This window comes from Felis catus, chromosome F2 (genome assembly GCF_018350175.1).
Source record: "Felis catus isolate Fca126 chromosome F2, F.catus_Fca126_mat1.0, whole genome shotgun sequence".
Taxonomy (NCBI): Eukaryota; Metazoa; Chordata; class Mammalia; order Carnivora; family Felidae; genus Felis; species Felis catus.
Window position 1 is genome coordinate 875,229 of NC_058385.1, and position 15,609 is coordinate 890,837.

The 15,609-nt window shown below is 46.1% G+C and overlaps 2 protein-coding genes across 5 annotated transcripts in view; one reads left to right on the forward strand and one right to left on the reverse strand.

The window, feature by feature from the left end:
- SPIDR (scaffold protein involved in DNA repair) overlaps positions 1-1,812 on the forward strand; it is a 499,345-nt gene extending 497,533 nt beyond the window's left edge. For all 4 annotated transcript variants that reach the window (XM_045049879.1, XM_019822628.3, XM_045049880.1 and 1 more), the window contains one exon: positions 207-1,812. In XM_045049879.1, coding sequence (XP_044905814.1) covers positions 207-371 — 165 coding nt within the window. In that variant the 3' untranslated portion in view covers positions 372-1,812. The remainder of the gene's footprint in view (positions 1-206) is intronic.
- Positions 1,813-1,936: 124 nt separating this feature from the next.
- Positions 1,937-2,983, reverse strand: CEBPD (CCAAT enhancer binding protein delta). The gene has a single exon (XM_023248495.2). The coding sequence runs from the start codon at positions 2,891-2,893 to the stop codon at positions 2,072-2,074; it is 822 nt and encodes a 273-aa protein (XP_023104263.1). The 5' UTR covers positions 2,894-2,983; the 3' UTR covers positions 1,937-2,071.
- Positions 2,984-15,609: the final 12,626 nt, after the last annotated feature.

Here is a 15,609-nt window from a genome sequence, read left to right on the forward strand (position 1 = left end):
CTCCTTCATTTGCCATAATCAACAGGGCTTTTATCTAGCCTGTCACTTTTTTTCTTCCTCACCCTGTTCTCACCATTTGAAAAGTGGAAGGTCACAGACTAAGGGAAGGACCTTCTGCTCTGCTCTTTGGTGTTCTGTGTTGTTGGGAACAGGACGTCCAGGGCTAGCTCTATTTGCTTTAACCAGCATGCTTTCTGTCACTGCAGAGTTATGAAGTGAAGAGTGTCCTCGGAAAGGAGGTGGGGCTGTTGAATTGTTTTGTCCGGTCCGTAACCACCCACCCGGCTAGCTGCGTTGGATTGGAGGAAATTGAGCTCCTGACTGCAGGAAGAGCCTCTTCCCGACACTGCCCGTCGCCACAGGAGCTGTGAACTTTGTGATGCAGCGGAGGTGGTGGTTGGGATAGTTATTTGTTAACTACGGGCAGAGTGAGTGTACTGTATGATCTTGAAATGGAACTTAGATTTTTCTAGGGCAAATGTTAGCAAGATAATTTTGTAAACTATACCTCAAAATGCTTTTTTCTACAGTTATATTTTACGACCTTTGTGCAAATTCAGGAACATGTTACATTAAAACTTAACTAAGCTTGAGGCCTTCATTTTGTACTTCATCTTAGGCAGTATTAAAACAGCAAGAAAAAAATTCTGCTCACTTGTAATTTTTAAGTGTTTAAAACTGTTACTCCTAAAGTATAGATAAGTTACCTGCTGTGATTCTCGCTATACAGATAGGCCTGTTTAATCATGCTGGGTACTGTGCACAGAGAGCCGAGATTACAGACTCAAGAGGAGTGATTGGTTATTGTTGGCTTTGTTGGCAGAGATTTCAATTAACACGAAATGATGAATAAATTGTCTTTAGACAATAAAGATTTTGTTTCCTCCTTTATAACAAGACAATCATGATAGGCCACGGTTAAATTACATAAGATAGACCTAGCAGCCCAGAGCAAGAAAGGGCGCCGAGTACCCGCTTTAACTGGGGGAAAGGTGAACGGCTTGATTTGTCCTGATGAAGCTTGGAAACATTTCAACGACCGGCAGGACTGCTGCTTTTGAGGAGCTTTTTGACCGTCTTTTGCATCTACCACAGAACTATCTTATGTTTACACCCACTCGGAAAACCTACTGGAAGCTGTAAGACTGAGGAAAGTGAAAGCAAAGTCCCATGGAAGCCATGGAAGCCAAAGACTCAGACATGCTGTGCGGAGAGCCGGATCCCTCCCCTCACCCCTCACCCCTGCAGCAGCCAACTGAAGTTAGGGAGCCCTGGGGGGCTCTTGCCTACAGAGGAGCCCCTAAGTCAACTGCAGGACCGGTCATCCCGCCAGCCTCCTCCCCAAGGCCCGGAACTTCTCTGGGAGCACCTTCCACCGGAAAGCTACTAGTCTAGCGCGAGTTCCTTTATTCATGCTTCCTCGATCTTAAGCAAACAAAACATCTGGAGGTGGACTCTGGCAGGTTTCAAAGAGCAAAGCAGATCCCCTCTTCTAGGGAGCTCAGGTCCCCCCTCAGGGACACACACCTGAGTCCCGCGGCCTCCCCGGTGCCTTGCTGCACGCCTGGCACTGGAACGTGCCCTTCCCCAGCGAGGTCCTGGGGCCACCAGCATTCAGGAGTCACTGTGAATACGGGAATCGGGGGTGGTTTTAAATGCTTCTTTATTCTTACAAATGCTGTAAAAATTAATATAAAAAAGTGAGCATGCTCAGTCTTTTCCTCTTATCTACAATACAAAGGGTTTGTCTGAAAAGTTTGTTTCCTTTTTTTTTTTTTTTTTTTTTTTTTTACAAATGTACCTTAGCTGCATCAACAGGAGTAAGATGTAGAAAAGCTACCATTATAAAAATAATTTAAGGGGAAAGAAACACGTATAGCTTCTCTCGAAGTTCAGTGGTGGTTCAGTCCAGGCCGTAGGTTCCTCCGTGGGCGCGTCCCAAAGACACTGCGGCCGGCGCCCAGCGGCTCTCGCGGCGTCCGGGCGGGGCGCGCTCCGCTCCCGGGCCCGTCGGGTCTGAGGTATCGGTCGTTGGTGAGTCTCTCCCGCCCCCCCCACCCCGGGCCGCGCGTTACCGGCAGTCGGCGGCCCCGGCGGCCGGCAGGAAGGGCGGGCTGGGCAGCTGCTTGAAGAACTGCCGGAGGCCGGCCAGGTCCCGCGTGAGCTGCTCCACGCGCTGGTGCAGTTTCTCGTTTTCGGCCGACAGCTCCACCAGCTTCTGCTGCATCTCCTGGTTGCGCCGCTTGGCCTTGTCGCGGCTCTTGCGCACGGCGATGTTGTTGCGCTCGCGCCGCTGCCGGTACTCCGGGCTGCCGCGGTCCGGACCCCTCTTGCCCGCGCTCTTCTCCCGCGCCGGGCCCGGGGCGGGGCTCGGTCCGGGGCTGCCGCGCGGCGGCTCGGGCGACGTGGGCGGCGTGGGCTGCGCCGCGGCCGCCAGGCTCACCACCGTCTGCGCGCACGCGGCCACCTGCGCCGGCAGCAGCGAGCCGGGCGCGTCGCCGTCGCCCCAGTCGGGCTCGCGCTTGAGCGGACGCGGGGCGGCGGTGCCCGGGCCGTGGGGGCGCGCGAGGCCGCCGGGCAGCAGCTCCAGGGCTCCCGCGGCGGCACCCGCCGCGCCCGCCTTGTGGTTGCTGTTGAAGAGGTCGGCGAAGAGCTCGTCGTGGCACAGCTCTAGGGTGGGCACGGCGGCCATGGAGTCGATGTAGGCGCTGAAGTCGATGGCGCTCTCGTCGTCGTACATGGCGGGGGCTACGGCGCCCGGCTCGCCCAGGCTCCCCGGCTCGCTCCCGCGGCCTGGCTTGCCCGCCCGGCCCGGCTCGTAAAAGGGCGCGGGCTCCGCGGGCCAGGGCGCGCCGCGCGCCGGGCCGTCCAGGCTGAAGAGCGCGGCGCTCATGGCGGCGTCGGGCCGGCCTCCGTGTCCGAGCGCGGCTGTCACCTCGCTGGGCCGGGCCCCGCCGCCTTTTCTAGCTCGAGCTGACGCGCACGCCCCGCCCCGGCTCCAGAACCGCGGGGGCGCCCCGGGGCCGCGGGGAAGGGGAGGAGGAGGGGGGCGGCGGGCGGCGGCGCCCAGGGAGACCCCGCCCCGAGCACCCCGCCCGGCCCCGGAGCCGCCCCCGAGCCCCCCCCCCCCCCGCCGCCCCCGGCCGCTGTCCTCTCGCTGCCCCCACCCCCACCCCCACGCCCCGGCCCGCGCGGGAGGGGAAGGGGCGCCACTTCCTCCCCGTCCGCGGCCCGGCCCGAGCGCCTCTGCTGGGAATGGCCCTCCCTCTGCCCGCACTCCGGCTCCTTCTCTCCTTCCTGTTTGTTGGGTTTGGAGCCTCTTTGCTCTTCGGAGCGGCAGTGAAATCAAAACCAGGACTTGGCTGCGGCGCGCGCGTCCCGGGCCGGTTCCCGTCGTCAGAGGGAGCGCAAGCTGGGGGAGGGCGACTGCGGGACCGAGGACAGAGCGCTGGGGCGTTCTCCAGCCACGGCTCCGGCCCTGGGGACCCCGGTCCGCGCCACGAGCGGCAAGGAGGGCGCAGTGGCGGGAGGGGGGGGGGCTCCGCACGTTTCCGGAAACCCGGGGCCCAATTTGGCCCTTCTCCCCCGGGTTCCCGGGGCCCAGTCGGCCCTAGGGGTCGAGGCTCGGCGTCGCGGCTGGAGCTTCAGGCCGCAGGGACCGCGGGGCACAGCAGACGGGAGACGAGGAGTCCCGACGCACGTTGGAGCCGCCGGCCGCGCTAAATGCCGGGGGCTGCCGCGCTCGCAGGCCCCGCCGGGCCCGACGGCCGGCTCGACCTCCGCAAAGTCCCGCGGCCCCGCGCTCCCCGCGAGCTCCCCGCGCCCTGGCGTTCGCGCTCGGCCTGCTAAAGCAGTGCCATCTGGCGGTGGCGTCTTGCTCCAGTCCTGTGTTTAGTTCCGGGCTCTTTTCTCTGTGCCCGGTATTCCAAGAAGTCCTTCTGAGTCTAAAGCGGGTGGGTCCTCTTTAGGAGAAAGAGATTTACACGAGCAGCTCTGACAGCGTATTACGTTGCTGGCTCTTCATACTGTAAAATGCATGAAGAGACGGTATGGATTGATTTTGTTCGTTGTTTCCTGCAATTTGGGGCAGGCGTTTCTGGGCAAGTGCACTTATTAAATCACTGACCTTATTCCAACATGGCCTCGTTCTCACATCTGTGCTTGGCTTCGGCTTCTCACTCACCAGACTTTTAACGCTCCAAAAACTGCACCGGAGTTAATGCAGGCAATTCCAGAGGTAATTTCTAATGATATACTATGGATGTTTTATAGGTTTTCTACAAGGACAAACATGTTGCTTTAGAATTACTTGGACAGGCCACATGATGTTACACTATTGATTAATTTCCTATGAAGGGTAAAACCCAGGGACACATGTAGTGTGGGCTCATGCCTAACCGAAGAAAAAGCTGACGACATATGTCTCGGTTCTTATTTAGGAACCTATAGAAACACTATCGAAGCTCTCTCCAATCAGAGAAGGTAAAATGAATATATGGAGGAACCATATTCGTATGAAAATGATTCAGTGAGGTGATTAGTTGATTCACATATCAGATTAGGATTGAGCTTGAAAGGGATGGGAGGCCAACATTTTTTTAGTGTATTATGCACTAATGATAACTTTTGGATTTAAATTTTTTTCTTCCCTTTTCCAGAAGAAGGGAGAAGGGGAGAGATCATAGACCAGCAAGCTATGGATTTGTTGTGACATTTGAGGGAAAATTGAAGGCTTTTTAAAAAATAATAGAGCAGTTGAAGGTTGAGGGGCTGTCAAAAAGACAGTTGTTCGTAGTCCTTTCTTAAATGCCTCCACTTTCTGCCCTTTCCCAGCTCTACTATGAATTTATTCACGATAAATACCGATCTGTTCATTTCTCGTCGTTAGGGATCTGTTTCAAGTAATTACTTGAGCCTTCTCGAGTCTTCAGTATTCTGAGCAGAAGGGGCCAAATGAAGGCGTCAAGTAAGAAAGCACACCTTCAAAACGTGGAGGCTTTGGGTACCCCGTGTTTATGAAAGTGCTCCTATGTTGTGCATAGTTGAGACTTTCCGATGAAGTCCCCTCCCTGTGGACTTTCTAAACACATCAGCCTTTTAGAAAAGCCAGGAGGCTGAAAATGCTTAAAATATGCTCGAGTATTGTTGAGCACTGTCAGAATTAGAAAGTCCTCCTGCACATCCATAACAGAGTGACCGTAACTCGGTTCTGATGAGACATCATTTTGGGGTGCTTCGTATGGCACAAGATGTGAGCCAAGAACAGGTCTCCTCCAAATTAAAGTCTGGAACAGTGCAAATGTTCTGGGAGCGGTGCTATCAAAAATGTAAAAATGAAGTTTCGAGAGAGAGACTGTTGACTTCAGCGCCCTCTTTAGATTATTATTCTCAACCGTCACATTAGATATTTTGTTGACCTGCCTTAGGACTAATTTTAACTTCTTGGTCTATTTTCATGTGTTTCATCTCAGTCAACGGTGAGGTTACAAATAGACTTTTTTGGGTAAAACTTATTCAAATATATATTAGTTTGAAAAGGCAAGACGGGTTAAAGTAATGAAAACACAAGGTCCGTGGGAATTGGAGTCACATCCTTGGTGCTGTTAAGTCCTGTATATTTATTAAAAACCGACCCCGATTGGTAAACATTTCTGCATTCAGCCTCTGGAGACTGAGCCCCCAGATCACACAGTAGCCAGAGCTGAAAACGGGTATTTGGTTATGTCAGATTGTGTTGCTCATTTGTCCAACCTGCCATATATTTGCTCACGTTCCCAGTAATAAAAACACAGAGGAGAGGCGGTTTGCCTTCCCAGCCTGTTTTCTTGTGGACTTATCCCGCCGTCAGCCCACACCTGTCTGTCCTCCCTGCCACGACCCAGCTCCTCAGCCACCCCCTTGGTGGCGCTTGCCCACCCCAAATCAATCCGTTTTGCACATGGCCTCCAAGAGGGCTTCGAAGAGGAAGACATCATCACATTGCTGTGTTCCTCAGAATCTCCTGAAAAGTTCTTTGCTACAATAGTGTGTCACTTTCTGAGTGTGAGCCCTCCACAGCCCACTCTTTTCAATCCATTTCCTACCACGAGCAACTGACCCGTGACTCAACTCTGAATATCCTCCAGACCCGCCTGGTCCCCTGCGGGTGATGCCGACGGTTCTGCTGACGGGGCTTTTCCTCTACTGCTTGGCTGGCTGCGTCCTTCCATCAACTCTCTAGCCCTCCCGAACGGCACCTCTCTGTTGCCTTCTGTGACTTACTTTAGCCAAATTAATCAGTTCCTCATCTGGTTTCCCGGAAAAGTACATCCCAGATAGTGCCAATTGTTACACGTATTTTTTTTTTATTTTATTGAAATTGGGATTCACGTGACAATCAGCATTGGCCAACGAGTCAGTTAGGGGGTTCGTCATTGCTTGTACCTGGGTGTCAGGCTGGGAGTGAAGTCCCGGGGATGACAGTGGAGCTTTCAAGGAATTCCACGTCCCAACTCTCACGGCGGGACAGACAGCAGTGTCGTGTAAAAAGCCCAAGCGTCAGTGACTGAATTGAAAAGTGATTCAGAGGAGGAAAACAGTGAACGTGAAGTGTAGAAATGTCCTAAGCAATGTACCCGGCTTGTATTTTCCTGTTCACCCATGCATTTGTGCCACAGATTGAAATCAATGTCTGTAGGAGACTAAGTTCTTCGTAGGACTACAACCTGGTAATGTTAAGAAAAGGAGAGGAGCCAAGTGTCTAAAAGTCGTGGAGTAGGGAGCACCAGGGCTCTGTCCCTTCACAATAACAGCTGGTACACTGTCCGAATCAACTAGCGTGGAAGTCTAAAATCTGGCCCAAAACCTGTACAGGAGGAAAGCGCAGTGAAGAAGCCGCTCCGCTGCCACTAAGCGAGCGTGGTGGCATTTTGCATTTCCCGCGTGCTGTCCCCCACCCTCCGGACCGCTGGCGGTCGTGAAGACGGCGGTGGGAGCTCCTGGTGCAGGCTGCTGGTGCCGGAGGAGCGATGCAGACTCTGTTAGGGAACTGACGAGCTGTGGATCTGTCCAGTGACCCCCTGAGGGACTGGGGCGAGGGGTGGCCTCTGGGCATTTGCCAAAAGCACGTAGGAGCAAAGCTACTGGCTGTAGCAGCCTAAGACGAGCCGAGCGAAAGAGAGACCAAACCCCTGGGGAAAGAAGACTTTGGGAAAGGAGATAGGTGGGGGGAAAGGGCTTTTAAAAGCCCCTGCATATTCCAGGAAATCAGGAAGTCCACAGGCGTGCCCCGGACGGGCTGCATACGCAGGACCGAAGAATGCCCCCGTCTTTCACTTCTGGCTGAACTTCATGCTCCACTCATTCAGGAAGTGAAAGCTGGGGCAGAATTCATTTTAAAAAGCCTAGCTAAGCATTGAAGGAGTATCCCAACACACAAACCAATCTGCAAAAACTACAAGTGTATTTTTTTCGTGTGTGTGTGTGTGTGTGTGTACATATACAGAGATACTTTTGGCTTCAGGCATTTAAGGTAACCATTAAAACAGACTATATTCACGAATCAACATGATACATCAGGAACAGGATAAAAACCTTGTGATCATGTCAATAGATGCAAAAAAAAAAAAGCATTTTCAAAGTACATCCATTTATGATTTAAAAAAAAAACCCTCAACAAAGTAGATTTAGGGGGAACATAACATAATGTCTTACATGAAAAACTCCACAATGAACATCATACAGTGGGGAGAAACTGAGAGTTTTTCCCTTAAGGCCAGCAATAAGACAGGGATGTCCACTCTCACCATTATTATTTAACATAGTGCTGGAAGTCCTAAGCCACAGTAATCAATGAAAACAAAAACCATCTGAATCACTAAGAAGTCAAACTTTCACTACTTGCCGATGACAGGATACTATATATAAAAAACCCAAAAGACTCTACCCAAAAATTGCTAGAATTGACAAATGAATTCAGGAAGTCACAGGATATAAAATCAGCATACAGAAATCTGTTGAATTTCTATATTCCAATAATGAAGAAAGAGAAATTAATAAAATAATCCCAGCTACAAATTGCACTGAAAAGAATAAGATACCTGGGAATAAACCTAACTAAAGAGGTGAAAGACTTGTACTCCAAAAACCAGGAAACACTGATGAAAGAAATTGAAGATGGCACAAAGAAATGGAAAGACATTCCATGCGCATGAATTGGAAGAACACATTGAAAGGGCGGGCCTACGCCGGCCGACTCCATCTCGTTCTGTGTCCTCCACCTTGAGTGACTATGTCCCCGGCATGACCCCTTTTCCGGGAAAATTGCAGAAACCTCAGACCGCGCCTCCTCCCCTTGAGTAACCTCCCACTCACCCGTTCAAACTTCCTGATCAAAACACGCCCAGCGACCTGCATAACAGGACTCCGACCCTTCCCCAGCCAATCAGCTGAGGCCACAGCCATTACCTCACCAACTGCCCCTAGGCCCCAATAAAACCTTTGTCCTTTTGAAACTCGCTCTCTCTCCCTGGTATCTCACCGCTGCCTCGGTACAGGTAGGGGATTGAGCTCGAGCTAGCTCGAATAAAGGCTCTTTTGCTTTTGCATCGGACTCGGCTCCCTGGCGGTATTTGGGGATCACGAATTCTGGGCATAACACAAATATAGTTAAAATGCCAGTACTACCTCAAGCCATCTACACATTTAATGCAATCCCTATCAAAATACCAACAGCATTTTTCACAGAACTGTAACAAACAGTTCTATAATCTGTATGGAACCACAAAAGATCCTGAATAGCCAAAGCAATCTTGAAAGAGAAAAACAAAACCAGAGGTATCACAATTCCAGACTTCAAGTTATATGACAAAGCTGTAGTGACCAAAATAGGATGGTACTGGCACAAAAATCAACACACAGTTCAATGAAACAAAATAGTAAGCCCAGAAATAAACTGACAATTGTATGGTCAATCTTCAAAAAAGGAAAGACTATCTAATGGGAAAGTCTCTTCAACAAATCGTGCTAAGAAAACCGGACAGTAACGTGCAAAAGAACGAAACTGGGCCACCTTCTTATACCATACACAAAAGTACATTCACAATGGATGAAAGACCTTATGTGAGACCTGAAAACATAAAAATCTAGAAGAGAACACAAGCAATAATGTCTCTGACATCAGCTGTAGCGACATTTTTCTAGATACGTCTCCTGAGGCAAGGGAAATAAAGGCAAAAACTATTGGAACTACACCAAAATACAAAGCTTTTGCACAGCAAAGGAAGCAGTCAACAAAACTAAAAGGTGGCTCAGTCGGTAAAGCATCACACTTCAGGTAATCAGCTGGTGAGTTCAAGTCCCGCCTTGGGCTCTTTGCTGTCAGCACAGAACCTGCTTCAGACTCTCTGTCTCCCTCTCTCTCGGCCCCTCCCTCCCCCACTCATGCTTGCTTGCTCTTGCTCTCTTAAAAATAAATATTTAAAATAAAATTTATAAAAAAAATAACAAAAAGGTAACCTCTTGAATGGGAAAAGATATTTGCAAATGAAATATCTAATAAAGGGTTAGTATCTAAAATATGTAAAGAATTTATACAGTTCAACACCCATAAAACAGCCCAATTTGAAAAAATGGGCAGAAGACATGAACAGACATTTCTCCAAAGAAGACATACAAATGGCCAACAGACACATGCAAAGATGCTCAACATCACAAATCATCAGGGAAATGCAAATCAAAACTACAATGTGATATCACCTCACTCCTGTAAGAATGGGTAAAATAAAAAGCTTAAGAAACAAGTGTTGGTGAAGATGTGGAGTAAAAGGATCCTTTGTACACTGTTGGTAGAAATGCAAAGAGGTGTAGCCACTCTGGAAAACAGTATGGAGGTTCCTCAAAAAGTTGAAACCAGAAGCACCCTATGATCCAGCAATTGTGCTACTGTGCCATCCACCCAAAAGAACACAAAAACATTAATTCAGACAGATACCTACACCCTTATGTTTATAGCAGCATTATTTACAATAGCCAAATTATGAAAGTAGCCATGTCCATCAGATAAATGGATAAAGAAGATGTGGTATATATACACAATGGAATATTATTCAGCCATTAAAAAAAAAGAATGAAATCTTTCCATTTGCAAGGACATTGATGGAGCTAGAGAGTATAATGCTAAGTGAACTAAGGAAGGCAAATACCATATAATTTCACTCAGGTGGAATTTAAGAAACAAAACAAACAAGCAAAGGAAAAAGAGAAAGAGACAAACCAAGAAACAGACACTTAACTGTAGAGAACAAAATGATGGTTACCAGAGCGGAGGTGGGAGAGGGGATGGGTGAAACAGGTGATGGGGATTCAGGAGGACACTTGCTGTGATGAGCACTGGACGATGTATGGAAGTGTTGAATCACTATATTGTATACCTGAAACTAATATAAGCACTATATGTTAACTATACTGGAATTAGAATAAAAACTTAATTTTAAAAAAAAAGGTCTACCGAGGGGCATCTAGCTGGCTCAGTTGGTAGAGTATGCAATTCTTGATCTAGGGGTCATGAGTTCATGCCCCATGCTGGGTGTAGAGCCTACTTAAATTTTTTTTTATTTTTATTTATTTTTTTAATTTTATTTTTTATTTTTTAAAATTTACATCCAAGTTAGTTAGCATATAGTGAAACAATGATTTCAAGAGTAGATTCCTTAGTGCCCCTAACCCATTTAGCCCATCACCCCTCCCACAATCCCTCCAGTTTGTTCTCCATATTTATGAGTCTCTTCTGTTTTGTCCCCCTCCCTGTTTTTATATTATTTTTGTTTCCCTTCCCTTATGTTCATCTGTTTTGTCTCTTAAAAACCTCATCTGAGTGAAGTCATATGATTTTTGTCTTTCTTTGACTAATTTCACTTAGCATAATACCCTCCAGTTCCATCCACATAGTTGCAAATGGCAAGATTTCATTCTTTTTGATTGCCAAGCAATACTCTATTGTGTGTGTGTGTGTGTGTGTGTGTGTGTGTATACACAACATCTTTATCCATTCATCCGTCGATGGACATTTGGGCTCTTTCCATACTTTGGCTATTGTTGATACTGCTGCTCTAAACATGGGGGTGCATATGTCCCTTCGAAACAGCACACCTGTATCCCGTGGATAAATGCCTAGTAGTGCAATTGCTGGGTTAGGGTAGTTCTATTTTCAGTTTTTTGAGGAACCTCCATACTTTTTTCCAAGGTGTCTGCACCAGCTTGCATTCCCATACTTAAATTTTTTTTAAAAAGGGACTAAATGGGAGAGCATGCAAATAATATATCCAGTAGGGGGTTAATATCTAAAATATATAAAGAACTCATACCAATCAACACCAAAGAAACAATCTGATTAAAAGATGGGCATAAGACTCAGACATTTTTCCAAAAAAAGCCCATACAGATGGCCAACATACACATAAAAAGATGCTCAACATCATTCATCGTCAGAGAAATGCAAATCAAAACCACAAGATATCACCTCATATCTGGCAGAATGGCTAAAATCAAAAAAGACGAGAAATAAAAGGGTTGGCAAGGATATGGAGGAAAGGGAACCCTTGTACTGATGGTGGGAATGTAAAACTGGTACAAACAGTATGGAGGTTGTTCAAAAGTTAAAAATAGAACTGCAGTATGATCCAGCAATCCCACCTATGAGTACTTATCCAAAGAAAAACACTAATTTGGAAAAATTAATGTACCCCTATGTTCACTGCAGCATTAGTGAGCAGAGCCAAGATATGGAAGTGATTTAAAATTGCCCATCACTAGGGCACCTGGGTGGCTCAGTCGGTTAAGCTTACAACTCTTGGTTTCTGCTCAGGTCATGATCTCATGGTTTCGTGAGTTCAAGCCCCACATCAGGATCTGTGCTGGCAGCACAGAGCCTGCTTGGGATTCTCTTTCCTTTTCTTTCTGCCCCTCCCCCACTCATGCTGTCTCTGTCTCTCTCAAAATAATAAACAAAAAAATTTTAAAGTGCCCATCAACAGATGAATGGATAAAGAAAATGTAGTATGTGTGTGTGTGTGTGTGTGTGTGTGTGTGTATTCCACATGGAATGGAATGTTACTCAGTCATGAAGGAGAATGGCATCTTGCCATCTGTGACAACATGGATGGAACTTGAGGGAATTATGCTAAGTGAAGTAAGTTAGACAAAGGTAAATACCATAAGATTTCACACATATGTGGAATCTTAAAAACAAAACAAATGTACAAACAACACAGGAGCAGAGTCATAAATACAAACTGATGTTTGCCAAAAGGGGATGTGGGGGAATAGGTGAAATAAGTGAAGGGGATTAATGGGTATAAAATTCCAGTTATAAAATGAATAAGTCCTAGGGATATAAAGCATAGGGAATACAGTCAATAATACAGTAGTAACTTTGTTGGTGACAGATGTTAAATAGATTAATGGTGATCATTTCATAATGTATAAAAATATCAAACCACTGTTGGACCCCCGAAACTAATATAATATTGTACATCAACTATACTTCAATCATAATCATAAATCACCTGTATTAAAAATGTTTAAAGAGCTAAGAGAAACCATGGACAAAGATCTAAAGTAAACCAGGAGAATAACGTATCACCAAATAGAGACTATCAAGAGATTCAGAAGTGATCAAAAAGGAACTAAATCCTGAAGCTGAAATTCAGTGAAAATTTTACTAGAGGGTTACAATAGAACTGAACAAGCAGAAGAAAAGACTCAGCAAATTTGAATATGGGACAATTGAAACTATCTGATCAGGGAATCATAAAAATAAAAGAATGAAGAGAAGTGAACAGAACCTGAGGGGCCTTGGCACACCATCAAGAACACCAGCAGGTGCACAGTGGAAGTCCCAGAAGAAGAGGGAGAGGCAGGGGTAGAAAGATTATCTGAAGAAACAAGGACCAGCAATTTCCCACATTTTGTGAAAGATCTGAGTCTACACAACAAGCCCAACAAATGCCAAGTAGAAACTCAAAGAGATCCACATCAAGAAAGACTGTCATCAAATTGTGGAAAGCCAAACACAAAGAGGATCTTGAAACCAGCAAGAGTAAAGTGACTCATCACAAGCAAGTGATTCTCAATAAGGTTCATAGTCAATGAAACCATGGAAGCCAGAGCATCATGATAAAAGAAGTATATGCCAATAAAGAATATGTCCAGCACAGATGAAGGAGAAATTAAGACATTCCCAAGTAAACAAAAAGCACTTTGGTGGTCTTTTGGGACTTAGTACCTTACTCCCAAGGAACCCAAGAAGCATCTCACCATCACAGCCTTACTAGAACCAGACAAACCTCCAAACAGGCTGAACAAGCTAAGCAAGCAAAGCAGCCTGGACTCTTCCCATCACTGTCAGACAAAAATTGGGTGAGTGCTGACTTACGCAGGCACTCACTCATGAGACAGAAATTGCAGAACACCAGCCTTCCTAAAGGGAGACTCCAGCACATTATTGGAGGGAAAAATACAAATATGGTTGCAGTGGAAGCACTAGGAGAAACTTTCCCAACACTATCCCTCCCCTAAGGAAACACTGAATATGGCTGATTTGTCTGGTGGAGACACCCTCTCCCATGGGAGAAATGGAAGGTAGTGAATAAATGCCTCGTTACCTTAGGCAGACAGGAACCCTTTTGTCTCCAACAGTACCTGGAGTAGTAATGTGGGAGCTCTACCACTGGGGAGAGGGAGGATATTGGGAAAGAGGCAGATTAATTTCAAAGGCCTTAGAGGGACTCTACATAGAAGTAAGTTCACTCAGTAACCTCTGGGAGTACCACCCCCTGGAGATGTCCCTATAGGATACAAGGCCACCTCCAACATGCCAAGTGCTAACACCACACCTCCCCCCACTCTCCTGCTGGTTTCTTGTGCACACTCCACAGTATGACTTGAGAGCAAGCTCTGGTAGACAGGGGAGCACACTCAGAAAGCAAGCCACAGTCAATGGGCAAGGTAGAAACTATAAACTTGAGCTATAACTATAGCGCCACCTTCTAGAAAAAAAGGAGAGGTTTCCAATAGCCAGCTTGGTGACTGGTAAGAACCAAAGAAGACATAAAAGTTTAAAAATTTGGCAAGATAGAAGAGTGGAACAGGTTTACTTTCACAAACACCGAGGAAAACTCAGATAACAGTAATACCAGAGAACATAACACCTCATCTGCTAAAGGCAATCACCACAGAGTTAAGGAGGTGTCTGCTACTTTAAATGTGAAAGCATCAATGCATAGCCACAAGAAATATAAAAAAATCAAAGAAATATGGCGTCTAAAAAAGAAAACAACAGTTGTCTAGCAACGAAGCTCAAAGGCATGGAATTTTGCAATCTAATGTATAAATAATTCAAAATAGTGATTATAAAGAAACTCAACAAATTATAACAAAATTATGAAAGGCAATTCAATAAAATCAGGAATGAAATATATAATCAAAATGAATTATTTTCCAAGGAGATTGAAATTATAAAAAAAGAACCAGCCGAGCTGAAGAATTCAATGAAGGAGATGAAGAATGCAATAGAAAGCCTCTGAAGCAGAGCAGACCAGATGGAAGAAAGAATAAGTGACTTCAATGATAGGAATTTTGAAATAACACAGAAGAGATGAAAGAACAGATTTAAGGGAGTGAAGAAAGTCTACATGAACCATAGGATTCCATCAAAAAGATAAATATCAGAATAATCAGGATGCCAGAAGGAGAAGTGAGGGAGAAGGGGCAGAGTTTACTTAGAGAAATAATAGCTGAGAACTTCCAAAATCTGAGTAGAACTGAACATACAACTCCACAAAGTGAATAGATCATCTTGTTACCTCAATGCACAAGGACCTTCTCCAAAATACATTGTAAAGAAACTGTCAAAAATCAATGGTATAGAAAGAATCTTAAAGGCAGCGAGAGAAAAAAAAAATGAATGTAACCTACAGGGATGCCTGGGAGGCTCAGTCTGTTAAGCGTCAACTCTTGGTTTTGGCTCAGGTCATTATCTCATGGTTAATGGGTTTGAGCCCTGTGTTGGACTCTGCTGACAGTGCTGAGCCTGCTTGGGATTCTTTCTCTCCTTCTCTGTCTCTCTGCCTCTCTAGGATACATGCTCATTCTCTCTCTCTCTCTCTCAAAAATAAACATTTAGAAAAAAAAAAAAAAAGAATGTAACCTACAAAAGAACTTCCAGTAGGCTTCCAGCAGAATCTTACAGGCCAGGGGAGAGTGAAATAACGTATGCAAAGTGCAGAAACATAAAAAGTGCCCACCAAGAATGCTTTCTCTGCCAAGTTATCATTCAGATATGGAGCAATAACAGCTTTCCCAGAAAAAACAAAAGCTGAGGGGAGTTCATCACCACTATACCTTCTTTGCAAGAAATATTGAAAGGAGTTCTTCAAGCCAAAATGAAAAGACATTAATCAGTGACATGAAAACATATGAAAGTACATAACACACTATGAAAGGTGGGATCATAAATATATATGCATCCAACATGGGAGCACTTGAATATATTAAGCAAATACAGAAATAAAGGGGAAAACAGACAAGAATACAATAATCATAAGGGACTTTAATACCACACTTTCAACAAAT

What these genes read in the sequence shown, in the direction of transcription:
- CEBPD (XM_023248495.2), bottom strand. Translation starts at nt 2,893, where the DNA reads ATGAGCGCCGCGCTCTTCAGCCTGGACGGCCCGGCGCGCGGCGCGCCC.